Source organism: Caenorhabditis briggsae, assembly GCF_000004555.2.
Source record: "Caenorhabditis briggsae complete genome, chrIV, whole genome shotgun sequence".
Lineage (NCBI taxonomy): Eukaryota > Metazoa > Nematoda > Chromadorea > Rhabditida > Rhabditidae > Caenorhabditis > Caenorhabditis briggsae.
The window spans coordinates 13,130,319-13,157,867 of record NC_013487.2 but is presented as its reverse complement, the minus strand read 5'-3'; the positions used below and the strand labels follow the sequence as shown (position 1 = coordinate 13,157,867).

Genomic DNA, 27,549 nt, shown 5'->3' with positions numbered 1-27,549 from the left:
ACGAAATCTGAATGAAATTTCGTAGAAAAAAAGGGGAAACACGATAATCCGGTGATGACTTAAAGAATAAATCTAGAAGTCTGAAATTATATAAAACGAATCAGGGAATATGTCTGATCATCAAAATGAAGGGAATGAGAGAGAAAATTTATAAAATTAGAAATGGGCTTTTCCAGTTTTAAATAGTTTTTTAGAATTAAATCTCCAAACGTCTTTACATTTTTAAGAATCCTGAAAGAATGAATATAAAATGTCAGGTAAACCCCTAGGACATTCGACAATTGATTATCTGAAAATTGAGAAACAGGATAACTTTTTGCGAATTTTCGCTGGAATAAAAATACTCACTGCTTCCGAAAAATTATATTTTCTTAAAGGGGGACTCCGACCAGAAATTTTTATTGCATCAAAATGTGTTAAAATTTATCTATTTTTCAAATATTATTGCAAAAAAATTCCGAAAAAATCCGAAATACCCGAAAAACGGCGTTGAAAAGGAAGAAAATTCAAAAAAAGGTGCCGCCGGGGGACGAGGATTTTCAGTGAGAAACCTAGGCCACGGCACCTGACAGCCTTTTTTTCAAGTCGCCGACAGTGGTTTTTAACGTTTTTTACCTGCCTGACATGAAATTGAGAAAAAAATCCGGAAAATTTGCCACATAGGAAAGGCGCCCGCTGCCGTGGCCTAGGTTTCTCACTGAAAATCCTCTTCCCCCGGCGGCACCTTTTTTTGAATTTTCTTCCTTTTCAACGGCGTTTTTTGGGAATTTCGGATTTTTTTTTTGAATTTTTTCGCAATAATATTCGGAAAATAGATAACTTTTAACACATTTTAATGCAATAAAAATTTTTGGTCGGAGTCCCCCTTTAAACTAGTTTTCAAAAACATTATGTTCATGATCCACTCAGGAAAAAGTATTTCAAAATTTCATTCAATTCAAATATACCTTTGGATATACAAAAAATAAAAAATATACTTTTGAATATATTGTTTTTCTGACACAGATAAGTTTTTTTTTGGTGTAAAAAACAGCCGAATTTCAAATTTCGACAGTTTTGTTATGATTCTAACGAGAAAAAAAATTTATAAATTCAATGTTTCAAAAAAATTGTTTTATACTTCGAAAAATATATGAATTGATTTGTCTAACTTCTGGATCGCTGCCTCTAAAATATCACAATTTTTGCAATAGTCCTGTACCCTTTTTCATTGGGATTTTCAGTACGTCTTACTATAATTTTAGCAAAAATAAATTCTAAAAATTTATTGTTTCAAAAAACTTTTCTATATCAGAGAAATGTAAATATTGAGTTGGGCAAAAAATTATCTTTAAAAATTGTTTGAAAATTCTAAAATGATGAACTTCTATTTTGATTGAATATAACATTTTTTGAGAATTTGAAAGATTTTTCCAACTTTTTAAAGCACAAATGCATAAATCAGAGAGTCAGAATACCAAGAAAAAGTATGAAATGTATCCAAAAAGTATCTATTTAAATATTCATATTCTTAGAAAAAGAGTAAATGTTTAATATGAATTTTTATGCAGTTTCTATATTCAAAGTGAAAAAAACCAAAAATATTATAGAATGGGTTTTTCGCAAAGAAAAAACTTCAAAATTGTGATTTTCAAATATGAAGAAGATTACCCAATATACAGTACTAAAAAGATGTACAAAAACGTACTTTTCAGTAGATTTTCGGCCATTTCCACCATTTTCAGGAGTCTGGAGCTTGACTATGAAGTTTCCTATCACTTTGAAAATCATGGAGAGTGTAAAACGACCCACGATTGAAAATTTTGCATTCACAGAATTTCGGAAATGTCCTAGTTTTTCAGATATTTGCCGATTTTTAAAAGACACCCCTTTTGGCCCTTTTTTGTACTAAAAACAGTAAAAGCGTGTCTTTCAGATACCGTAAACACTCTAATAGAATGTCACCCAAACTGTCAAATTCGAGCCATGTATCTCATTTTCTATGAGAGGTATGAAGAAGTGGTCCACTGATAAAATGTCGCTGATATTTTGATAAATAATCTGTCAGTTGACAGCTTTTTGATATCTTTAACAGGAATGGAGATATGAGTTCAAAGTTGACGGATTGGGTGCGTTCTATTAGAGTGTTTACGGTAACAGCTAAAAACTAGGAATTTTCAAAAAAGTATATTAATGTAAACTTTTCAATCTAGGTCTGTTTTACACACAAAACACCGAAAAGCCCAAAAACAGAGACCATCATGAAAACATTGTGAAAATGGGCGTGAAACAATGCAATTTTTGGTGTGGAATCTGGGTCCAAATTGTTTCCTGTTTATCCTGAGAAGACACTTTTGGAGGAAGAAGAAAGAAGAATCTTGAGAAAAAATTCAGACAAGACAACTAGAAGGTACAATGGAATAGGGGAGAGCAACACAAAAAAAACTAGATTTGCGATTATGAAAAGGCGAGAAAAAATACGGGACGAAAAAAAAGGAGAAAGAGGAAAAAAGAAACGCCCGTCTTCTTTTTCTTAAATTGTGTTTTTTATTCCCCCTTCTTCTTTTTCTTCTTGACTAAAAAAAGCTGAAATTGTTCGGACGTTCCACGTGGATCCCTTCATATATCTAGATGTGCTGAACGCCTTCTTTTTTGGAGAAGAAAAAAGTGGACGGGAATTTCTTACACTCGATTGAATTCGTTCTCCTTTTTCACACAGACACATTATATTCTATGATGGAATATTCTGGAGAAAAAATTGGAGAAAAAGAGGAAAAATATTTTTAGAAAAAATTTAAGACTTGGGGAAGTCTGTGAATTCAAAAGCTAGAATTTCGATTTTAAGAACTTTTTGAAAAACTTAATTGATAAGTTGTAAATGCTACATACTTCAATCAATCAATCTGAGATTCTGAGATTCTGAGATTCTGAGATTCTGAGATTCTGATATTCTGAGATTCTGAGATTCTGAGATTCTGAGATCCTGAGATTCTGAGATTTTCTAAATTTCAGATTTTCAGAAAATCCGGAGGTCTTGCCTTCCGAAAATCCCTGTTTCAATGTTCACTGAAAATTTTTTTTAATAAAATCATTTTCCAGTGATCTGCTGTTCTCCCGGTGCCTAATATACGATTAAAGAACGACCGAAATTTGAAAACATGGGAATTTCGAAATTTCCCTTTTAATCTGAAGTTATTATAATACGGGAATTGTAACGTCAGTATTGAAGGAGGCCAGACAGCAAAAATTTTGGGGGACAGTTTGAGAAACGAAATCGCACCGCGCTTTTGTATGCCATCGGTCGACAGGCGCTTTCGCGGCCCCGTAGCTCAGCCGGTAGCGGCGCTGTACCCCTGAGCTGTCCTGCATGAGTTCAACTCCTCATGGGGGTTCTCTATGCAAAATATCAGTAAAACTTTTTTTTTGGTGTCTGGCCTCCTTTAAGTTCACAAATTTAGAAAATCCAGAATTCTTCGCTTCGAAAAAGTTCTGTTTCAATGTTTTCTGAAAAAATTTCAGTTAAAATCACTTTCAGTAGTCGACTGTCCTAATGGAGCCTAATATACTATTACAAAATCCGAAAAAAATTCAAAAATGAACAAAAAATCCAGAAGACGTGAGAGGAACTCAGAATTTCCATTTTTCTCCTTCATTTTTTTGTCTCCTGCCGATGACATATTTAGAATAATTGCTCTGTCTGCGCAGAAGACACACACGTTTTTCTTCCTGAAAATATATATTCAAAGAACCGATACATCACTTCGTTGTGTTACTGGAAATTTGTCTGAAAATTGTGGTTTTTTCTGAGAATAGGAAAAAGAGAAGAATGAGTGACTACAAATGGTTTGGGGAGTGCTCTCAAGTTGATTCTAATATGATAATAAAAACAATTTCCGAAATAGAAATTCCATGAAACAGGAGAAAATTTTTACAATTTTTTCTGTTTCAGAAGAATACAACAGAATGCATAAAATTTGATATTTCTTTGCAAAGTAAGAGTAGCTACTCTGCTGCATTTTGTCAATTCCACCGCCACTGGATTCCTAGGGATCTAAGGAGCCACTTTGTGCACCTATGTAACCAATATTCGTTTTCTCGATGTCAGCACTTGGATGTGGTAGGTACCGTAATCTAATTACCTGATTTTGATATTTTGTCCGTTAAGGATGTTGCATGTGCTCGTGTGCCACATGTATTCTTTGGTTTTTATCATAAATCGAAAGATTCAGGATACAGAAAAATTGGTTCCGATTAAAAAATTTTTACTTGAGATAACTTTCAATTCAAAAATCAAAATGGTTTTTTCGAATTTTCCCGCGCTGACCACACTAAACAGAGGGACAGCTGTAAACTAGCTGGCCCTCTGCAAAATCTATGAAACCGGAAACTATAAAACAACTTTTCATCAATTTTCGTTGCTTATTTTTATTTTTTCCGGAGATACTTTGGAACAATAGAAGGAACCACCCTTCTAATACAGGTCTTACGGTATCTTGCAATTTAAACGGATTTTGTACAAAGGAAATTTTAATATCCTCAAAAATCCAAATCAATACTTATTGAACCTTTCTTTTCTCAAAATGTTCAATGCTCGGTGGATCTTGAAGTTTGGAAATTCAAAAATTCAAAAACACAAACATCTTTCTTTCTTCCCAAAACTGATCATTCTTTTTCACCTCAAATCCACTATAATCCTCTCGCAACGTCATATACGATATTTTAGCACCTGACCAAAAATCCTAAAATCTTTCAAAAAATAATGAAGCAATTGTCTCCGACGGATTATCGTAGTGGGTTTAAAAGCGGAATCGTCTTACCTTGTGCACATTCATTCTAAGATGGAGTTTATCGGTAGTGATATCGACCAAAGCTATAATTATGTGATTCGACACGGATTCCATTTGAACGAATGGTTTTATAATTGTACCGGAATCGATGGATTCGCATTGGGAGTTCCTCGGCCATGGCTTGGTTCTTATTTTCTGACAGTCGGAGTTGTTCTGATGGTAAGAGATCATAACTAATAAAGTTTTCACAACTATGGTGGAAATATAACTTTTCCGATTCTCATATTTACAAAAATTCCTTAAAACAGAGAAACTTTTTAAGATTTGCCTTTTTTCGGAGTTACGGTTTACCTGACGGTGTGTAGTTATTAGTTTTCACTTAGCTATCGTGCCGCTTTGCATATGATATGATATGATATCGGTCGGAAGCGCAGCACGAAAGCGCAGCACATAGCTCAGCTGGAAGCGACGCGGCACCGTTAGACCCACAAGTTCAAGTCCCCGACGGGCTCATATGAACAAAACTTTGATTAAATTATTTTTTCATGTCCCACCACCTTTCAAGTTTCACGTTAGAGGCTCCTACTATCATAGGTTTTACGGCAAAGCAGGTTGTTCGGAAACAACAAAAAACAACAAAAACAACAAAAAACAACAAAACCAATGAGCATAATGCTGAAATATCGATTCATAAGTTTACAAACATTCATTGAAACAGAAAGTTTTTGAAAATGTAACAGTCAAGAGTTGGTGGTGGAAAAAATCATCCCATACCGTATTTCCTCTGATAGATGTCCATCCCAACCGTCAAGTTCAATTATCTCTATTGAGTTCAATTATTTCTATTCTTGTGCTGGACATCAAAAATATGTCAACTGATAAAATGTTTGGGGTCCCACGGTCATATGTTATACGTAAATCAAACTGGTGGCAATCAAATGTTCTCACTATCAGAAAAACCAAATCCGAATAGTTTGTTTGAGCCTAATGCTAATGCTAAAATGTATATTCACGAAATTACGAACTGAAACAGATTTTTTTTTCAAAAATTCAACAATTTTGAAAGCTGCTTGTTGAAAAAGTTCCAAAATAAAAAGTCTTCTATTACAGGCGTCTCAATGACCCTAATCATTTTCAGGCCATTTACATCCCTTGTCTAATCGTTATCTGTAAATCTGACCTCATGAAATCATCCTGCTACAAAATCATGGTTTGGCTCGGCATTCTCGATGTCTGCTGCATTTTTGTCAATTCCATCGCCACTGGCTTCTTAGGAATTCAAGGAGCCACATTGTGCTCCTACCCCGTATTCATATTTTCGATGGGAGCACTTGGATGTGGTAGGGGTACCGTAATCTTATAACCTGATTCAGTCATTTTTGTAGGATGCTGGATGGGTTCGTGTGCCACATGTATTCTCTTAGGTATCAACCGATGTTGCGATGTGAACCAAAATCTGAAAATTCGAAAAATCTTCCTTGGATGGAAAATCTATCCGACGCTTCTAGTCCCTGTTCTTTATACTCTTTACGCCATATTTTTCACAAAAACCGCCTCTTTCAATTCGAACCTAATGAGTTGGTTTTTCAATCCGTTACTTCCAAATGGGAGACTGGTAAGAGGACATCTGGATCTATTAAAAAGGGAAAACTTTTAGGCTACCGACTACGTCAATCTTCAACATGCTATAAACAATTGTATCGTTTCGGGAGCAACCACTTTGATCTACACCTACCTCTGTGTGATCTTATTTGCAAAGAGCAGGTTTATCAAGTCAGAATCAATGACCAAAACTCAGAGACAGGTAATTAGTCATCTAATTAAGAATATCAAAGTCCCTGGGTCCATTTACCGTATTTCAATTTAGGTATTCTTCCAATCCGTCCTGATCTGCTCCTTTAACGCTGTCGCTGCCTACATTTACGTCTACATGCAATACTTCACTCCAGCCCCAATTACCATTATAATCGGACAAATCGCTTGGCAATGGTCGCATGGTAAGAAACCCCGCTCCACTGATAACTAGCAAAAATTTGCAGGCTCTGTGTGCCTAATCTATATCACTATGAACCGATCCGTCCGTCGGGGAGTTCTTGATCTCTTCTTACCAAAATCTTTCCGGAATAAGCACAAAATTGGGACTTATCAGGAAAAGATTCATCGGTTATCGTTTAGTGTTGGCACTAAGGGAACGACCAAGGGACCAACAAGCTCAGGAACAGCGGTTTTCTAATTTTTGTGAAATTTTGAAAAAAAATACACATGTGCCCAAATATTAATACTTTATTTGACACAAATAAATGAAAAATCACAAAAGTTGAAAACCATGAAATGATCCATTAAGCCTTATACTTGGTCTCCGGCCAGTTGGCATCAATGTACTCCTTGAGCTCTGGCAGATTACGCATTCTCAGATAGTAGGCTTGCAGTTCTGGGAACTTTTCGAACACCTCGTCATCAAACTGAAAATATAACTCTTCAAATTTTGATCATTAGAGCGCAATTACTTCGTCAAGTGATTGAAGAACTCCCAAGATGTAGACATCACACCAGTGGATGGATTTTCCGACGAAATAGTCTCCCTTGCTCTTCTTCAACAGGTCTTGCATGATTTCCAGCTTTCCTGGCATCGTGTCCTTGTAGTGTTTTTGAAAACCCTCCTGGAAAATGAAGAAAATTTCATTTGAAAATTTGATCTTCTCACTTTGATGCTATCCGGAGCATACTTTGCCATGGCGGCCAACTGGAATAGATCCGCAAATCCATCAGCCATCATGTCCACTTTGGCCGAGTCGGTCTTCGTGGCACCGCCCAGCCATCTATCTGGATGAACTGATTTGGCCAGGTAACGACAGATGGAAACCGTTTGGCAGAGAGTGACTTTGCCTCCGTCTATTTCGATGAATGGAACTTGTTTCATTGGGGCTTCTGGAAATGGAAAAGATGAGGTTTAGGTTCTGGGGTGGTTTCAAAGATTCTTGGAGTTTTGGAATTGATATTTTGAATTTTGGATATTAAATGTTCGGAACCCTTGAAATATATAAATGTTGGAAGTTCCACCTGGGAATATCAAAATCTCTGAAATTATTCAAGTTTCTCAACTTTTCTTCAATTTGAAAAATGATCTGAGTTTTATTTCGAATTTTTCGAGTTTTCAAGACTTAAATGCTGAAAATCCAGAATATTGGAACTTTGGTATTTTAGAATATTGAAATTCAAGAATCTTTGGGTGAAGGAATTTACAAATTTGGAAATCTGAGAATTTCTGAGTTTCAGAGTTTTTCAAAATTTCCGAATTTTCTAAATTTTGTAATTCAAGTTAAAAAAACAATCAATTAGGAATTTCAAACTATTGAAATTTCAGACTCTTCTGGTCTGAGAATCTCAGGATCTGAAAATTTCAATTTTTTGAATTTATGAATTTCTGAATTTTCTGGTTGTTCTAAATTTTTTAATTACTTGAATTTTCTGAAACTTTTCAACTTTCTGAACGTTTTGAGAATTTCTACATTTTCTGGAAATTCAGAATTTTTTTGAAATTCAGAATCTCAAGATCTCAGGAAACATTTTTTCGCTGTTTCAAAATTTTTAAAAAATGTTTTGGACAATCAATTTTAACAATATCTTCATACTTTTATTATCCAGTGCCTCTAATAAGTCTTATAAGTCTAATAAGTAAAGTTTATCAATGTACTTTAAATAAAAATTGAAACACAACCATTTTTCTCTGTTTCAATTTATCAGATTTCAAAAGCTCAGAATCTGGGAATCCTATTTTTTGAACTTTAAAAACTATTGTACCTCAAGCCCTCTCCTCTTGTTCCCTTCTACCCCCAGACCATTATATTGACACATATTCACATATCCTTCAAAAGGACTGCTACTGCATTTCAAAAACGTTATTCCCCGATATCTCTGCGTCTCTCAATTTCACTCACTGTCTTTCAATGCTCCAGTGAACTCTCCCTGCTCCATGCGATAATCCTCGAAGTCGACGCCGAGAAAACTACAAACAGAATTTTGGAATTTTGAAAATTTGGATCTATTTTCAGTATCTTTATCCAAATAACTTGGAAATTTAGGAACTGCCCATTAGAACTCAAAAAAAGCTAGATAAAAAGATAGTCCCTGAAAAAAGCTAGCTAAAAAGACAGAAGCTCAAAAAAAGCTAACTTACTGAAAAACGAGACGAATCGGTTCGGCACGTCCTCTGGCATTCCCATAGTACAGTTTGTAGCGATGCTTTTGGTCCGGTGACATTCTTTAAAAATTGAGCAAATGAAAAAAGTTACTTCTTCTTGAAATGTATATAGAAGAGAAGAAGTGAAGTCGTGGGTAGTGAGAGGGGACGGAGGAGATGGGGCGGCGACAAGCCAATAATCAAAAACACGTTTTTTGGTGTGGGGCTCGCGGAGCAAAAACGAGATGAAGGAGGAAAATAGGAGAAGGGGAAGAAGGAGAGATTTATTGTGGATACAAATGGAGAGAATTGGAAATAGAAGAAGAGAAAGAAGCATGAATGAACGAGGGAAACAAAAGGTTGGGAAGGGAATGATGGAGAGAGAGAGAGAGAGAGAGAGAGAGAGAGAGAGAGAGAGAGAGAGAGAGAGAAGTCAAACACCAAGTTCTAGGAACCACAGAGGAAATGAAGCATGCATAAGTTGAGAAGGTGAACTTTTTCAATGAGAAGAACACACAATTTTTGAGTCGAGAGCCTTTTTATCTAGCCGGTCTAGCGGTAAAGTGGGTGTAAGCCGGGTATCGGACAAAAATATATCATACCATCCTAATAACCACACCTTCGGCGCATCAAACAGCTGACTGGTGCGCTTTTAGCGCGATTTGATCTAGTTTTTACTGGTTAATCTCTTCGCTCCACATATTCTCTAATTTAGAGTCCGAGATGCGGCAAACAAGGGTACAATTGAAATTTTAAGGGTATATTGTACCACTGAAATGAAAATTTGTTTCTCCTGAAATTTTCAGAAAAGTCGGAACATTTTGAACTATTTTTTCAGGACATCAAAGTACACTATCTTAAGGGAAAAAATCGAAAATAAGATTTTCAGTTCTTTACATATTTGCCATAACCTTTGGCTTAAAAATTTTTTTAAATTTTAGGCTAGATTAACACCAGAATTAACACCAGAAAAGGCAGTTTTTTTGCAGTCAGCAAGAAAAATTGAGTGAGGCGAGCTCATTTTTTTAGGAGTCCTATATTTTGACCGTAAAAACAGCTATAAAAGGGTCTAGAAATTTTCAAGTTTGAGCCCATATATCTTATTTTCTGGAAAAGATACCAAAAAGTGCTTACCGTATAACCTGTATTAGAAGGGCCGGCCCTTCTATTTTTCTTGGGGTCTTTAGGGGGGGCACTTCAATTAGAGGGGCCCTTCAATTAGAGGGGCCCTTAATTAGAGGGTGCACTTGTATTTTTCGTGGGGTCTCTGAGGAAGGCACTTTTACTAAAAGGATAACGTATTTCGGTGAAATTTGTGTTTTTCCTACTTAAAATCTTCTATAATTTGCGTATACCAATGCAAACAACATCTAAAAAAACACCAGAGAAACAGCTTCTTTAAGTTCCTTGTTCAATTGGATTTCATAAGAATTCAATCTTTGGACACATTGACAAGAATTGTGAAAATTTCAACCGGTTTTCGATAATTTAGCAAAGGGGTACTTCAATTAGAGGGGGTACTTCAAATAGAGGAGCACTTCTATTTTTCGTGTGGTCTCTATGGCGGGTACTTCAATTTCAGGGGCCCTTCTAATACAGGTTTTACGGTAAATGACAAAATATTTGTCATAAAATTTATGACTCATAATATCCTTAACATTTTAACAGTTGACCAATTTTTGATATCTCTTACAGAAATTGAGATAATTGAGCTCAAAGTGCAAGTACAGGGAGTTCTACTAAAAGAGCATTTACTGTAGCCTCATTTTTCACTAAAGAAAGACGCCTAAAAGCTCACTTGACTGACTACATACAATTCGAAAGTAAAACATTGGCGAGTGTATTTTCCCCTCTTTTCTCAAGAAGACACGACGACGTCGTCGTGGAAAGAGAGGTGGAGTTTGAGCAGCACACACACCGCGGAGCACATACGATGACAATTGACGAGAATACGAAAAAGAGAAACGGAGAAATGGACTTTGCTCGGTTTGTGTCTGGCGGATATATATGGTTTATTATTCATCAGAAAAGAGTAATAAGAAGGAAGAAAATAAGAACTTGGGAGATCAAAGGAACATGTTGTAATTCTCTAGAAAACAGTTCCAGAACTGGTTCCGGTTCTTGTAGTCCCTCCGATTTTTGGTTCCATTCCAATCACGCTCAAAATCGGTCTGGCTATGTTGGCGGCTCGATTTGTTCCGATGCGAGCTTTATCCCGGATGACACGTGGCACAACCAAATCAATCACTCCACGACGGACCGTCTTATTCATGGTGATATAGATCAAACAGACCGAACCTGAAAAATGCTTTGAAACTCCTGGAGGATGACTAAATTTCGTATAGCAAAAAGTGCAAGTCACACTTTTCAAAAAAATGCTGACAAAAAGTTGGCATAAAAGAAAATTTCGGTTTCCTAGCAACCGCTTTTCGTTCTAGTGTGCTTTTTGTGTGCTCACTCACCATGAGCACACTGCCAAGCGAGTTGACCGATAAGAACGACGGATGGAGGGGAATAAAAGAATTGCATGTAGACGTAGATGTAGGCGGCGATGGCGTTGAACGAGCAGATGAGCACGGATTGGAAGAAGATCTTGAAAAAATTCAGATTTTCAGTATTTCAGATTTTTCGACTTTCAAAGTTTCTTTAATTTCAGGATTCCTGAGTATCTGAATTTCTGAAATTCTGAAATTCTGAATGTCAGGATTTCTGAGTATCTGAATTTCTGAAATTCTGAATTTCTGAATTTCTCAATTTCTGAATTTCTGAATTTCTGAATTTCTGAATTTCTGAATTTCTGAATTTCTGAATTTCTGAATTTCTGAATTTCTGAATTTCTGAATTTCTGAATTTCTGAATTTCTGAATTTCTGAATTTCTGAATTTCTGAATTTCTGAATTTCTGAATTTCTGAATTTCTGAATTTCTGAATTTCTGAATTTCTGAATTTCTAATTTTCTGAATTTCTGAATTTCTGAATTTCCGAAATAGGGGAATTTCTCATTTTTAAGAATCGGAATATTCTGAAAATCTGAAATTCCGAAAAGACCATTCCAAACATCCCTGTGATCACCTACCTGTGTCTGAGTCTTCGAAATCGATTCTGAACGAAAATGCTTGCTTTTTGCAAACAACAAAATACACAGGTACGCATAAATCGCAGTGGTAGCTCCAGAAACTACACAATTATTTATGGTATGTGCGATATTCACGTAATCAGTTGCCTGAAATCTGATTCCTAATTTTGAAATCTCACTCTTAACAGACCTCATGTCCCGGTAGCATTGGATTGAAGAACCAGCTCATATAATTGGAATTAAAAATGATTGGTTTGGTGAAAAATGTCGAGTAGATGGTATAGAGAATAGGAATAGAAATCGTAAAATACATTTTCCGACCCAGGAAAATTGTGCGGATCCGGAGATGTTGATTGACATCGCAACATCGGTTGATGCCTAAGAGGATACACGAAGCACATGATCCCATCCAACATCCTAAAAAATAGATTCATCAGATGTTTTTCAGTTGATTTTTGGCTGTTTTGACGGAATCTGAAGCTCGACTGTTAAGTTTCTAATCACTTTCAAAATTTTGAAGGATGTAAAACTGATCTAGATTATTAAAAACGTTGCATTCACAGAATTTTTGAAATACCCTAGTTTTTCAGCTATTTTGCCGACGCTTATTTTTGACCGTTTTCAGTACAAAAACTAGCTCAAAGGGGCGTCTTTCAGAAATCGGAAATAAAATGAATTTTCAAAACATTCTGTGAATGCAAATTTTTCAATCTAGGTCTGTTTTACAAGCTCCAAAATTTTCAAAATGATTGGAAACTCGATAGCCAAGCTGCAGCCTTTTGAAAATTGTCAAAATAACCGAAAATTGACTGAAAAATACTATTTTGTATACTTTATTGACCGGTAAGTTAATTCTTAATCTAGAGATTTAGCATTTTTTCATATATTTCGATTTGATAGTGAGGATAATGTAATGAACAAAGAAAATATATTATTTACTTTTCTCCTTTTCAATTTTCTAAAAATTATTCACTGTTTCGAAAAATTATAGAATTTGTTAAATAAAACATGACGTTTTCGATGAGAACCTGATATTGCCAATTTTGAAAATCAACCTTGAAAATATGATTTTGTAGATGTCATTTACCAGTAAATATTCATTAAATTTCAATTGGGTGACATACCACATCCCAGCGATCCCATAAAGTATATAAAAAGTGGATAGGAGCAAAACGTGGCTCCTTGGATTCCAAGAAAACCAGTTGTCACTGAATTGGTTAAAATACAGCAGATGTCAAGGATCCCAAGGCAAACCATGATTTTGTAGCATGACGATTTCATGAGGTCACTTTTCCAGATCACGATTAGACACGGGATGTAGATGATCTAGAAAAGACGAGTTGAGCAAGGTTTGGGCAAGTTGCCAGTAGCCCTATCATTCGGAGAAGGCCCAAGAGCTCCAGGACCAGCTGGAGATACCGGATCCCCAGGACAACCAAGAGGACCAGGACAGCCAAAGCGTCCAGGAAAGAATGCTCAAGGAGGATCTCGACGTCCAGGACTACATGGGCCACCAGGACCACGTGGACCACCTGGAAACAATGGAGCACCAGGTGGTGGATACGGAGTTGGACCACCGGGACCACCTGGACCAAATGGACGGCGATGAGACCCAGGACAGTCAGGACCAGACGGACAGCCGGGAGATCCAGGAACTCCAGGAACCAATGCCGCCTACTGCCCATGCCAAAACTTGTCAAAAATTGAACTCACCAACAAAACCACTCCAACTGTCAGGAAATACGCTCCAACGTACTGTCTAGGCTGTCCCAATGCAAATCCATCAACTCCATCGCATCCATAAAAGGGTTGATTTAACTTCAAACCATTTCGGAACACATAGTTTAGACTCTGGTCCAAATCGCTGGTCAGAAACTCCATAACGGCCAAAAAAGAGGTATCTAAACTGTGGACCCATCCCTTTTAAACCCCCGATTTACGATAATCCCCACTACGGTAGTCCATATTTGCATAGAATCTTATTTTCCGAATTCACAAATTAACGGATTACACTTTTTTACTATAGGATGTGTCGCCACCCCGTGTGACTGAATGAATGAGTAGAAAATTTCGAAGGATTAGTAGTAGGCTCAAAGATGCTGTTAATTTGAGCGATCAAATGAATCAAAAACTAGAGATTAGTCAGGATGGTAGACTCTAGCCTAGTAGCGGACATCCGGACAAACAGAAATCCATTTTTCAGTAGATTTGTGCTCCAAAATTGACCAACAATTCCAGGTTTTAAAATTTTAGCAAATGCTAATATTTATCAATATTCTGTTCTAGCATCTTTCAGCTTCAAAATGCGCCGAAAATCATTGAAAACGGTAAACTACAAACCGAGTTATGAGCTTTTAAAGTTTAGAAGAGATGCAGAGAAACGAGAGTTCTCTGGTTTCTCTTCGTCTCTTCAGGTCGTCTTAGGTTCATACCGTGCTTCAAAATAATTCGTTTTCGGTAATTTTGGCTCATTTTTCCGGAATTTTTTTACTTATCTGTAAAAAAACTGTGCGTAACTTTGAGCATGAGCTTCTGTAAGTGATAGCAAAAAGTGACCAAATTATTACTGTTTCAAAAATTTTTCAAATTTTTTGTTTTTGCATTCTATGGTAATTTTTTTGGCCTTTTCAGTTGTTATGACGATTTTTCTAGTTTGTCAGCTAGCATAACTTTTGCGCTAAATTCCGTGAATTTTTTGCAGTTTCAGGAATCCTTTTTATAACTTTTTTACTGTCAAATGTGCTTGGCAGGCCATATTACCCAACCAACCCAATCTATCTTTTCTGTTCAAAAATCAAATTATTTGTTGTTCACATCACATTTTTCCCAATTCTCTTCTCCCAAGAAAATTCTCAATTAGCTATCCTTTCAACCAGTTATGTGTCCTGTGTCCACTTCCTTTTTATTTTCCTGCTAACTGCTAAACCATCATCAACTGTCCCCGGTAGAACCGTTTTTGACGGCAAAACGGCGATTCGGCGAAATCAACTGACTCTCGAAAACAGAAATAGAATGCGTTGGACGAGAGACGCAGACACTTGAGAAGATGTTTTGATGATAGAAGAAGGACAAGGACGTTCGGGATGGGGTCGGAGACGCAGAGATGTTATTCGGTCAGGAAAAAATTGGAAAAGAAGATAGAAAAGATAGGAAAAATGGGAGGAGAGTGCCCTTGAAAACAGTTTTCAAAACTTTAAGGAAGAGATGTGGCCCAGTATAAAAGAGTTACCAGGTTGACGAATTCTTCAGTCGGTACAGCAATGACCGCTTCAACAACGTTTGCCGCGTCGGCAGCAATCCTTTCGGGGGCAACGATCGTCGGATGTCTCTTCTTCGCCGCTCAAATCTTCAATGAGGTCAATTCCCTGTATGATGACGTCATGGTCGACATGGATGCTTTCAAGGTGAGTCTAGAAGAGATTCTTCAGCTGTAACAGACCATCAATGCTTCAGGTGAAGTCCAACATCGCCTGGGACGCTATCAACGACGTCGTCGCACCAAAGGGAGGAAACCCATTCATTCGTGAGAAGAGAGGATACGCTCAGTATGGAGGAGGACATGGTGGAGGTGGATATGGAGGTGGTGGACACGGAGGAGGTCATGGAGGAGGTTACGGAGGTGGTATGGGAGGAGGTGGCGGTGGTGGATACGGAGGTGGTGGCGGCGGCGGCGGAGGTTGCCAATGCTCCCCAAGCTCCAACACCTGCCCACCAGGACCACGTGGACCACCAGGACAAGCCGGACTCGATGGACTTCCAGGAGCCCCAGGACAGCCAGGAGCCAACGGAGGAGCTGGATCCAACGGACAATCTGAGGGAGGAGCCGGAGCATGCAAGACCTGCCCAGCCGGACCACCAGGACCACCAGGACCAGCCGGACAAGCTGGACGCCCAGGAAACGACGGGCAGCCAGGAGCCCCATCCTACGGAGGAGGTCCAGGAGCACCAGGAGCCCCAGGACCAGCCGGAGACGCCGGATCCCCAGGACAACCAGGAGGACCAGGACAGCCAGGACGTCCAGGAAAGAATGCTCAAGGAGGATCTCCCCGTCCAGGACCACCAGGACCACCAGGACCACGTGGACCACCAGGAAACAATGGAGCACCAGGAGGTGGATACGGAGTTGGACCACCAGGACCACCAGGACCATCTGGACGCCCAGGAGGCCCAGGACAGCCAGGACCAGACGGACAGCCAGGAGCTCCAGGAAATGATGGAACTCCAGGAACCGACGCCGCCTACTGCCCATGCCCATCCCGTGGAGGTGGTGGATACGGAGCTGGAGGACATGGAGGAGCCGCCGTTGGAGGGGGAGCCCATCCACAAGGATACTCGAGAAGAAAGGTAGCTCGCAAGGTTTTGGCCAAGAAGCGCGTCGCTGTTCACCGTCGTGTTGCTGTCAACCGTCAAGCTGCTTAAATCATTTCATCAAGTTTCAAAATAAACGATTTGCATATCATTTTTTTTAATCAAGAAAAAAACTACTTCATTATAAATTACAGACAAAGTTTCAATACCTCGTATTTAGTTGGGGGACATAAAAAACAATAAAAATGAGATTCATCCTAGATTGAAGCCAGCTCCGCCATTTCCAGCGCCCAAGAATTGTCCGAATAGTTTGAAAAGATCGTTGCCAGGATTTATAGGTACTCCAGGAATGATGGCGGCTGAAAAATGATCCAGAAGTTAGACAAGTAGAGTCTAAGGCTTCCAATCGAACGGGAAATTCAGTCGACCGAGCTGACCGATCGCTCAACTTGGTCGGCGGTCCCGTGAACCCTTAGTAGAGTCAGACAGAAAAAAAAATCTCACGTGCTGGTGCTGAGGTAGTCGTTGATGGCGCTGGAATCTCTACACATTTCCCATTTTTCGGTGCAAATCCACATCTACACATGCATCGTCCGCGATAGCAGCCAGAGTTTGGAGGACACTGTTTTTGAATGAAGCATAGGGAATTAAGAGGGACCGCCTGGAAATTTAAGGTTCTCTAAATCTTGATTTTAAAAGATATGGAGGTGGTGGTGGTGGCGGCGGCGGATGCCTATGGTCCCCCAGGTTCTAACACCTGCCCACCAGGACAAGCCGGACTCGATGGACTTCCAGGAGCTCCAAGACACACAGGAGCCATCGGAGGAGCTGGACCTAACGGGGAGGAGCCGGAGGATGCAAGACCTGCCCAGCCGGACCGCCAGGACCAGCAGGATCAGCTCGGAAAGCTGGACGCCCAGGAATTCAATGTATTTCAAGAATCCCACCTTCATGCAACTGGTATCCTTTGACAAATTCTCATTCTCACAATCTCTCGAACACGATTGTGATGGATTTTTCAGCGGATTAGTAAGCACATCGACAGCTGGATGGAAGTTTTGCTGACACTGACACTGTCCTTTCATGCATTCCATGCCTTCTCCACCTCCGCACTGAGCGTTTGATATGCAGGCAGAGTTGAGTTGTCCACGTGGAATACACTGATTGTTGGCGTAGAGAGCGTTCGGAGCCATCGCGTTACAAGGACGACGACAGCAGACTGCTTGGGAGAAACTGCCGTCTGAAATTTTTAATTGTTTTTGGAAAGGATGTTAGGCTCCGACAGGATTTTCTATTCCCACTTTGAGCTCAATTATCTCAATTTCCATGAGAGATATCAAAAGTTTGTCAAGTGATAAAATTTTTGTCATATTATCATTAACATTTTATTAGTTTACAAAATTTTTATATCCCATACAGAAATCGAGATAGCTGAATTACCAGTCGGTTTGAGCCCCCTGCCGGGGGCTCAACCTCCTGGCTTCTGTATCATATTTGAATTTCTAATTTCAGTGTTTCCCCCTTCTCACGTGCGAGAAACTTCTGAGTATTTTAATTTTCGAGGTTTTCGATTTTCTTGAAATCTGCACTTCTGAATACTATATTTTCTCTGATAGAAGCCCCCTTTTTTATAGATCGCCTCTAATGTTTGAGGACCGCCTCTAATAGCTCACTCTTACTGTGCAGTTCTTGTCGTTTTATAACTATTCCAGTTCAGTTTAAAAGAAGGAAAAAGGAAAAATAAAAGCCCATCGGCCTCTAAAAGAGGAAATGCGGTATCTGAATTTCACGATGCCTGAACTTTTGAAATTCTAGAATCCGTAATACTTCAATTCCTCTGAATTTCTGAAAGTCAGAATTACAAACACACATAACTATTTCTAAGCCTTTGGTTCTAGAATACTGTTTGAGCTATTTGAAAAATCTTGTTTTGGAAGTGATGAAAATTTGTGATGCGGAACTTTTTTATTGCATACTTCTGAAAATCTGACTATCTGTAATTCAGAAATTCGGTGATTTTGAATTTTCAAATTTTTTAGATTTTCTGAGTTTTTCAGATCCTCAATTTTTCGTATTCAGAAATTAAAAAAAAAAACTAAAAAATTCAGAAATCCATAAATGCCGAAATGCGGAATATCAGAAATTGAAAATTCAGATACTCAGATGAATTATCCAGATATCCAGAAGATATCCAGATAAATTAAGATATTCAGAAAAAAAAAATCTGAGATAATCAGAAATTCAAAAATTCCGAGAGCTTCTAAATTGGAATATTCCTATATTCCAAAAAATTGAAATTCAGAATTTTCGACACTCCGAAAATTCTGAAAGGCCATTCCAAGCATATATGATCTTATAGAGAGCGCATGTTCAGACCATGCAGGGGCTAACGAAACCTCGGTTTACTTCTCTGAACGTGGTCTCTTCATACATAATTTCAAAGTGTTGGTTCATATTATGGGAAATTTCGGCATACTCGCGGAACCTGACACTGTGAAAAAGAAAAAAAACTCTTAATAAGGAACCAAATCATTCAAACAATGATACAGAGCCAAACACGTAAAAACCTTAATAAAAAATCCTATGAAATTTTTAGAAACTCTGAAATCTGGAAACTGGAAAATGGGAACTTTCAGTTATGTGTCAAAAAGGCGATTTTCTCCCTAGCTTTTGCGAGATATTTATTGCCATATTCGTTTCCCAACTGTGCAAATCTCAAAATCATCAAAATAATGTTCAGTGCAATCTCAAGCTCCAATTTTCTGTTTGGAAAGTGATTCAGTTAATTTTTGGAAAAATTGATTTTTTTTTGAATATACCCTCAGAAAGTTTTAGAAGTATCTAAAAATGATGCATGTAGAACTAAATACATTTTAACCCACATTTCTAGCGGGCCACAGGATCGAAGTTGAAGTGATTCTCGAAAAAAAAAGCAAAATTTCATTCTTTAATTTTGAAGATTTGATTTTTTTTTAATTTTGAAGATTTTTATTTTCTGTAGGAAACACATAGATAGTCCCAGAAAACGTTTTGCAGTATTTCATGAAGTTTTAGTGAGTTTTAGAATAATTTTGAAAATTTCGATTCTCAGCCCTGTAGGTTCCCTATAAGCTAGAAGACCCAAGACACCATAGACATAAAGCGCTCGGTAGTTCATGACTACATACCACACACCACTATAGCAGTCCCATGTCCCTTTGAGTTATTCAAGTAAATGTCCGAGACGGACACACAGACACACACACAGAAAAGTTTCCTTAGCAAGAAACCAGTCGGTTTAAGTCCCTATCGGGGGCTCAACCTTTTGGCTTTCGTTCACTGTATTTTACAATTAAATTTCTAAAGTCTAGATTTTCCACTTTTCCGAGTGCCTGAAACTTCCAAGTATTTCGATTTTTAAATTTTGGATGTTACTAATATGGGAATTTCTAGATAAAGTAATTTCTCCAATAGAAGCACACATCTATTTGATGCCCACCTCTGATAAAACAGACGTACTTTTTTTTTCATTTTTCTGATAATTTCTGTTAAGACTTGTCGCTTTTTTGAGAAAAAAAGATATCCGATTTTCTGAATTTCCGAGTTTCTACATGACAGAATACATGTTTCTTGAAAAGGGAATACAATTGTTTGATTTTCTAAAGTCTCGAATTTCTAACCTAAAATCCTTAATTGTCGAATTTCTGCATTTCCGAGTTTTTTAAATACTCGGCTTTTCCGAATTCCTGAATTTTTGAATTACCCACATACATCAATATTTCTAAGCCTTTGGTTCGAGATCACAATGAAAGTATAGAGAAAATGCTGCAATATTTTTGTAGAGAAAGCAAAATTTGAGAAAGTTCGAGAGTATATTCTAGAATGTTCTGGAATTATCTGGAATGTTCTGGAACTTTCTGAAATTTTCTGGAACTTTCTGGAATTTTCTAGCATGTTCTAGAATGTTCTGGAAATTCCTAAAATGTTCTGGAACTTTCTAGAACGTTGTGGAACTTTCTGGAATTTTTTAGAATATTCTGGAGTTTTCTAGAGTGTTTAGGAACTTTCTAGAATGTTCTGAAACTTTCTTGAATTTTTTGTAATTTTTTGGAATTTTCTAGAATTTTCTGGAATTTTCTAGCATGTTCTAGAATGTTTTGGAACTTTCTGGAATTTTCTAGAGTGTTCAGGAACTTTCTAGAATGTTCTGGAATTTTCTAGAATGTTTTGGACCTTTCTGGAATTTTCTGGAATTTTTTGAAATTTTCTGGAATTTTCTAGCATGTTCTAGAATGTTCTAAATTGTTCTGGAGATTCCTAGAATGTTCTAGTACTTTCTAGAATGTTCTGAAACTTTCAGGAATTTTTTGTAATTTTTTGGAATTTTCTAGAATTTTCTGGAATTTTCTAGCATGTTCTAGAATGTTTTGGAACTTTCTGCAATTTTCTAGAGTGTTCAGGAACTTTCTAGAATGTTCTGGAATTTTCTAGAATGTTCTGGACCTTTCTGGAATTTTCTGGAATTTTTTGAAATTTTCTGGAATTTTCTAGCATGTTCTAGAATGTTCTAAATTGTTCTGGAGATTCCTAGAATGTTCTAGTACTTTCTAGAATGTTCTGAAACTTTCAGGAATTTTTTGTAAGTTTTTGAAATTTTCTAGAATTTTCTGGAATTTTCTAGCATGTTCTAGAATGTTCTAGAATGTTCTGGAACTTTCTGGAATTTCCTGTAATTTTCTAGAGTGTTCTAGAGTCTTTTGAAATTTTCTAGAATGTTCTGGAACTTTCTGGAATTTTCTGAAACTTTCTGGAATTTTCTAGAATGTTCTGAAATTTTTTAGAATTTTCTGGAATGTTCTAGAATTTTGCGCATAACTTAAGAACCTTGTATTCTGTAGAAAATTACTATGACCCATTTTCAGTAGTCCACAGGATCGAAATTTAAGTGATATACGAAAAAAAAATAATTTAAAAAATTTTTAAGTTTCGAAGATTTGTGCTCAATTTTATGCAGGCAACACATAGATAGACCAAAAAACCGCTTTGCAAAATTTCATGAAGTTTTATTGAGTTTGAGCATAATTTTGAAAATTTCGATTCTCAATCCTATAGGTTCCCTGTTAGCTAGAAGGCCCAGGACACCATAGACATGAAGCGCTCGGTAGTCCATGACTACATACCACACACCACTATAGGAGTCCCACGTCCCTTTGAGTTATTCAAGTTAATGTCCGAGACGGACACACAGACACACACACAGAAAAGTTTCCTTAGTAAGAAGTAGATAGATAGTATGAACCATATAGTATGAACCGTATTTCTTCTAATAGAAGCCCACCCAAACAGTCAACTTTGAGCTCAATTATCTCGGTTCCTATAAGAGCTATCAAAATTTTGTTAACCTATACAATGTTAGTAATTGTACGGGAAATAATTTATCACTCGACAAGTTTGCGATATCATTCACAAGAACCAAGTTAATTCACTCCGAAGTTGGAGGTTGGGTCGGCTTCAATTAGATGGAATACGGTAGATTTTAAATGACACCTAATCATTAATTAGACTTTTTCAACTCAAGCAAAAATGCTCACCCGACAACAAATGACAAAAATGCGAGTCAGATGGACATTTTAGAGCTGGTGCCGCATCTGGATCACATGAATACTTGACATCCACGTGGCTGGCCAATGGGCAGACAACGGGACAACAGTGGCCTGAAAATTTGTTGTGAATATCATATACCGAAAAACCGTAATAGTTAAGGGACCCTTCTATTACAGGGTTTTTGATATTGGACTAACAGTTTCAGTACTTTTGAATTTATGCTACAGTTTTTTTCATATATCTAAAAATAATTTCTACATTAATTTTGAATTTCACCAACTGGAAATATTTTTTTGTGAAACAGAAATCTTACCAACTTGACTATCCGCAGCTGTGACACAAACTTGACCAGATGGACAATTATCCTGGTTTGGTGGGATGTTGAATGCAAGACTTGGGTCGGATCGTCGGACGCAGCTTTGACCAGGAAGACCTCCGAGGGGGCAGTTGGCAGCGGCCACACATCGGGAGCCCTGAAAGCATAGGTTATAGGTTTTTTGACTTTTTTTGTTTTTGGCCCAGTTTCTAATTTTCTCTATGTTTCTGGGGTTCGAAATTCCGTTCGTATGATCCTTTAAAACCAAAAAGTTGGTGGCCTAGAAAACTACATTTACGAAAATTAGGCATGGGAAACGGCCTAGCACAGCAGGTGCATGTTAGACCATTTCTGGACCATCAACAACGGTGGCCTAGGAATATCATGTTGAGAAAGTTAGGCCACTGTACTCCTAACATGAAACAAGAGCGTTTTTGAGTTAAATTATCTTAATTTTGGTCAGAGATGTCAACCCACCGCCCATTGACAACATATTTTAAATGTTCAATTTTAATGTTTTATAGAAACCGAAATTATTCATAGGAAGTACGGTATTGTCCCCCGCCTTTGTGTTTTTAGTACGCTTACCTGCTGAATAGTTCCAGAAATACAAACACATTGTGAATTCAGACATGCTGAGAATGGCGATGTACAATCATAATGACGGGAGCATCTGTCGCCAACTCTTGAAGTCGTGATACATTCTCCATTCGATATTCTTGTTGTTCCTCTTTGAACACATTGACATTCTCCGTTTCGGCAGAATAGCGGCTCGCGACACTTATTGGCACACTTCGCGCCAACTTTTGCGGGTACTGAAAAAATGTTCTATTGAATAGATTTGGATTATGAGATGCTGTTGGAGCCTTATGACATGATAGCATCACTTTGACTTCGAATATCTCGGTTCCTCGAATAGGTATCAAAAATCTGTCAACTGATAAAGTGTTTTTAATAATATGGTAAACAATTTATCAGCTAATAATTTGTAGAAATTTTTTACAGGAAATGAGAAAAATAGGCTCAAAGTTGTCAGGCGCGCTTCCATTAAATGAGCTAACATAACCTAAGAACTGCAAAGTTTAAGCTCAATTACCTCAATTCCTGTGAAAGATATCAACTATTTGTCAACTGATAAAATTTTTGTGATGTTATGATAAACATTTTATCAGTGAACAACTTTTTGATATCTCTCATAGGAACCGATATAAATTCGCTCAAAGTTGAAGCTTCCTTTAGAGGTTTCATTTTGAAAAAAAACTCACGAGGTGAACATTTTGGAAGTCTTCCTTTCTCATCCCGAGTTTCCACATAATGTGGGTGACATCTAAATTCTTGGCTTTTCTCCAATAATTCAAAAAATTGAGATCTCACCTGCATTTTCCTCTCAAACAAATCGATCCCTTATTGTCACAGTCTCCATTAACATCGCATACATCATTTAAGGCGGATTTTCCTGAAAGTGAGACTATTTTTTCAAAAATTTTAATATAATTTAGTTCTAATAACACTTTTCTGTTTTGAGGTTTTTATTTCTTTTCTGTGAAACTGTGAAAAATTGTAACATTATCTCGAGCCTTTAAATGATAGGAAATACGAAGCTTCCTAAGTTTAAAGGCGCATAACTCGAAAACTAGGGGCTCTCAAAAAGATTTTTAAAAAACGAAAATGTGTAAAATTGTTGGCTATACAATTTCATAGTTGTAATTTTCCTCTAGCTCTCCTAATTTTTTATTCTCCTTTAAGGTTTGCGTACTAGAAAAAACCAGATGCCCTGAGTTTAAATGCGCATCTCTCAAAAACTACGACAGCTAGAAACATTTCAAAAATATAGATATGTGTAAAATGTTTAGCTTAACAATTAAATTAAAAATTGTTTTTTTTTAAATTTCTTTTCTGTGAAACTGTGGAAAATTGTAACATTATCTCGAGCCTTTAAATGATAGGAATTAAAAATTGTTTAATTAAAAATTGTTTGTCTACCTTCTCTAGTTTTCGAGCTATGCGACTTTAAAAGGTTCCAAGTTTTTTAAAAAAAACTACCAAAACCTTACCATTGCAAGGTGAAAACATCTGGGACTCGACGATCCACACAACATTTATTAGTAAAAGCGAAAACTGTATAAAATTGGGTAACATTTTTGAATAATACACAAAAGTTTGAGAGAACAGAAGAAAGGGAGAATAGATATACACACACGCAGAACCGATGAATTTGGCCTACATTAGAAAGAGAAAAGACGAAAGGAGAAGCAGTGGAGAGAAAGAAAGACAGAAAAGATTGGAGAGGAATCCGGGAAAGGAAAAAGGCGACGATTCAGATGTGAATAGAAAATATCGATTGGACTGAAGATACTTAGATAGAGTGGGATATTGTAACACTCTCCCTTTTGAAGAAGCGTAATAATGATGAATCATTAGAAAAGAATGACGTAATGCGTCTGAAAAGATCTCGAGTGTCTGTCTGTGTGTCGGTGTGTCCAAATAAGTTCAAAACTTCATTAAACATTTTTCATAAAAATCAACATTAACTGGAAAGGCTTTCAACACTCGTCTCAATTCGATATCTTCGGTGAAGCGGCGAGAAGATCTCTGGAAAAAAATAATTTTTTAGAATAATTTTTTTTCTGTTTCAATTAAATTTGATCAAATCTTACAATCAGAATCTATTGATGCTTTGAAGATAACTCTATCGTACTTGTAATTAAGGTTCAATTATCTCAATTTCTATAAGAGCTTCTTAATTTAATTTTAATTAAAATTTCTAAATTTAATTTTAATTTTATTTATTTATTTCAACGAAGGGGAGAAAACCACTAACACGTGAAATGTCTATAAATCACTTACGGTTTTTCAAAATCATAAACTTTCTGAAAACTTTTTTGCAAGATCAGAAAGTTTTCCCACCTCTAGATTCGGAAGCATCGATAGAATATTGCCCATTCGAATTGGCGCGTCTTCCGAATTCTTTGTGTTTTTGAAATAATGAATTATCTCTTTTTGAACAGTGTCTCGAACTCGCCTACTAATTTCTACGCAATCGTCAGATTGGCCTTCTAGTCCTGAAAATTATGAGATGTGAACTATCGTAAAGACTCTAATGGAAGGCCCCTCTGTCAAATTTAAGCTTAATAATTTTGGTTTACAGGCAAGGTATCGAAAAATTTTTAACGGCTCAGTATCCAAGGGTACATCGAAAAAAGGTACATCGAGATCTTAGGGTACATTGGATCAGAGGGTACATCAGATCTTAGGGTACATCTGGGAGGTAGGTTCAAGGGGTACATCTCATGGTGGTTCTAAGGGTACATCAGGGAAAGGATCCCAGGGTACATCGAAACGTTCTTAGGGTACATCAATCAAAAATACTGTAGTTGTCCACTGGAAGATATTTTGGTCCCCTAAGATTTGATGTACCCTCTGATCCAATGTACCCCGATGTACCCTCGATGTACCCTTTTCTGATGTACCCTTGGATACTGGGCCATTTTCAACTGATAGGTTATATATCATAATATCACTAGTATTTTATCAATAGACATTTTTTTGGCATTTTCCACAGGAATTGAGTTAATTGAGCTCAGAGACAAGACACACCTGTCGGAAATAGAATCAAGGTGACCAGAGCCAAAAACTCCATGAAATCCACATGGTCCGTGATCATCGGAATTGACACATTTCTATGATAACTCTCAAATGAAGGACTGAACAATCTGAAATTAAAAAATAATTTTAGAATCCACAGTAATCCCTTTGCTCACCAACCTCACCGCTTCCTCAGAACTTATCGGTTGAATTTCGTCGGGATCATGAAAGAATGATTCCAAATTTACACAATCTATAAAATCTCCGGAAGGTAGAAACCAAACATCATTCCTTCGTCGTTGACTCGAACGAAATCCAGATTCCAAATTGAGAAATTGAAAATAGAAATGACGAATTAGAACGTCTTTTTGATCAGTGGGAAGGGCTGCATAACCATTAAAGGAGTTGTAAATCCAATCGGAAATCAGATAAAACTCTCTGAGCAAGATTTCAATATTCTGTTTGTAATTAACATATCGTGGAGGTTCATAGAATTGGTAAACTTCTATTCTGTCGAGTTCCAGCTTTTTGTACATTCCGCCAATTTGGTTTAAGAATGGAGTTGGTAGGAATATGGGTTGAAAAATTGGCAATCGTTTTCCGTAGATGTCTCGGTGTTTTTGAACAGCTGAAATGTAAAAAAAGCTTTTCTCGGAGGGCCCTTCTAATAGAGAGGCCCTTCTATTAAAGGGAGACCTTCTAATAGAGGTTTTATGGTATCAAAAAATCTATAGGAAAGGTTTCTTGTTGAAAAACTCACAATCCTTTTTCATCCCAATTGTTTCGCACTTCACGAACCGACATTTTTTGCACATTACCCCTTGCTCTAAAACTAACTAAAGCTTGATTTCTTTTAATGCAATTACAGTACAGGGCAAAATGATATGAACTTTTAGTTTTTCGACTAAAACTTTTTAAAAAATAGAGCTAAAACGTCAATCTTCTCTGTAAAATGTAGCTAATCGTCCGAGAAAAATGATGTGAAAATGGTTTCATCTTGAAAAAAATAAGAAAAAATTATAGCAAAAAAAATTTTTTTTAATTTTGGATTGGATCATTTTTTCAAAAATCTGGAAAAAAATAGAAAACGATTATGAAAGGGAAATATAATATTGGGAACATGAAAAATAGTGTTTGACCAACTTTTAAACAAGTAATACCTCATTAAAGTACAATTCTGCGTATGGTATGAATGTTCAAAGTGTCAACTGAACATTTTCAGCTTCTGGGCTTTTCCTACTACCGTTTCACAATTTCTAATTGTCAACGCTTGGTTATTTTTATGTTTTTATCATTTTTCAAGTGTCATTCCGCAATATCTGATTATTTTTCACGCGGAAAGATGTTTATTTAAGCTCCAAACACCGATTTTATGAATCGTGAGACAAGCTAAAACCAGCATGAAATGTACTTTTAGTCATTCTGGCAGAGTCGGTTGAACGATATCGGAATTTTTTCTTTTAGGTATCAATACTACAGTTCAGTTGAAACCTGAAACACATTATTTCCTGTTGGGGAACGCCCCTGGAAACGCTAAAAACATGTTAAAGTAGATTTTTGGAAGAAAATAATGACATTACAGATTCTGTATCTGTTCCCGAGTGCTCCATATATCAGTTTTTTTGTAAGAACGAGTTGTTGTGATTGTTCAAAGACAATCAAAATAAGATTCCACCACTTTTGAAAACAAATTATCAATCTGACCCAAAACATGAATTTTATAACTTGGACTCTA

At 37.0% G+C, this 27,549-nt stretch overlaps 7 protein-coding genes across 7 annotated transcripts in view; 3 read left to right on the top strand and 4 right to left on the bottom strand.

Annotated features, from left to right (window-relative positions):
* Positions 1 to 4,817: 4,817 nt before the first annotated feature.
* Positions 4,818 to 6,999, top strand: Cbr-srt-24 (the record flags this gene model as incomplete). Its single annotated transcript, XM_045236103.1, has 6 exons — positions 4,818 to 4,985; positions 5,075 to 5,123; positions 6,152 to 6,381; positions 6,424 to 6,570; positions 6,634 to 6,763; positions 6,806 to 6,999. The coding sequence occupies 6 exons, from the start codon at positions 4,818 to 4,820 to the stop codon at positions 6,997 to 6,999; spliced, it is 918 nt and encodes a 305-aa protein (XP_045094340.1).
* A 106-nt stretch (positions 7,000 to 7,105) lies between these two features.
* On the bottom strand, positions 7,106 to 9,026 carry Cbr-gst-40 (the record flags this gene model as incomplete). The annotated part of the gene is made up of 5 exons (XM_002634414.1): positions 7,106 to 7,228; positions 7,274 to 7,426; positions 7,471 to 7,694; positions 8,705 to 8,772; positions 8,944 to 9,026. The coding sequence occupies 5 exons, from the start codon at positions 9,024 to 9,026 to the stop codon at positions 7,106 to 7,108; spliced, it is 651 nt and encodes a 216-aa protein (XP_002634460.1).
* A 2,009-nt stretch (positions 9,027 to 11,035) lies between these two features.
* CBG26472 lies at positions 11,036 to 13,903 on the bottom strand (the record flags this gene model as incomplete). Its single annotated transcript, XM_045236102.1, has 6 exons — positions 11,036 to 11,244; positions 11,409 to 11,538; positions 12,023 to 12,169; positions 12,213 to 12,439; positions 13,147 to 13,348; positions 13,736 to 13,903. The coding sequence occupies 6 exons, from the start codon at positions 13,901 to 13,903 to the stop codon at positions 11,036 to 11,038; spliced, it is 1,083 nt and encodes a 360-aa protein (XP_045099082.1).
* Positions 12,768 to 13,631, top strand: CBG10719 (the record flags this gene model as incomplete). Its single annotated transcript, XM_002634415.1, has 2 exons — positions 12,768 to 12,865; positions 13,358 to 13,631. 2 exons carry the CDS (start codon positions 12,768 to 12,770, stop codon positions 13,629 to 13,631), a joined length of 372 nt encoding a protein of 123 aa, XP_002634461.1.
* Positions 13,904 to 15,282: 1,379 nt separating the features above from the next.
* On the top strand, positions 15,283 to 16,441 carry Cbr-col-103 (the record flags this gene model as incomplete). The annotated part of the gene is made up of 2 exons (XM_002634416.1): positions 15,283 to 15,426; positions 15,476 to 16,441. The coding sequence occupies 2 exons, from the start codon at positions 15,283 to 15,285 to the stop codon at positions 16,439 to 16,441; spliced, it is 1,110 nt and encodes a 369-aa protein (XP_002634462.1).
* Positions 16,442 to 16,582: 141 nt separating this feature from the next.
* CBG10721 lies at positions 16,583 to 24,302 on the bottom strand (the record flags this gene model as incomplete). Its single annotated transcript, XM_045236101.1, has 9 exons — positions 16,583 to 16,689; positions 16,835 to 16,991; positions 17,278 to 17,570; positions 21,901 to 22,023; positions 22,227 to 22,386; positions 22,818 to 23,044; positions 23,504 to 23,556; positions 23,604 to 23,685; positions 24,284 to 24,302. 9 exons carry the CDS (start codon positions 24,300 to 24,302, stop codon positions 16,583 to 16,585), a joined length of 1,221 nt encoding a protein of 406 aa, XP_045094341.1.
* A 417-nt stretch (positions 24,303 to 24,719) lies between these two features.
* CBG10722 overlaps positions 24,720 to 27,549 on the bottom strand; it is a gene marked incomplete at both ends in the record, with an annotated part of 10,154 nt that continues 7,324 nt past the window's right edge. The window contains 4 exons of the mRNA XM_002634418.2: positions 24,720 to 24,821; positions 25,137 to 25,291; positions 25,827 to 25,942; positions 25,995 to 26,442. Coding sequence (XP_002634464.2) covers positions 24,720 to 24,821; positions 25,137 to 25,291; positions 25,827 to 25,942; positions 25,995 to 26,442 — 821 coding nt within the window. The remainder of the gene's footprint in view (positions 24,822 to 25,136; positions 25,292 to 25,826; positions 25,943 to 25,994; positions 26,443 to 27,549) is intronic.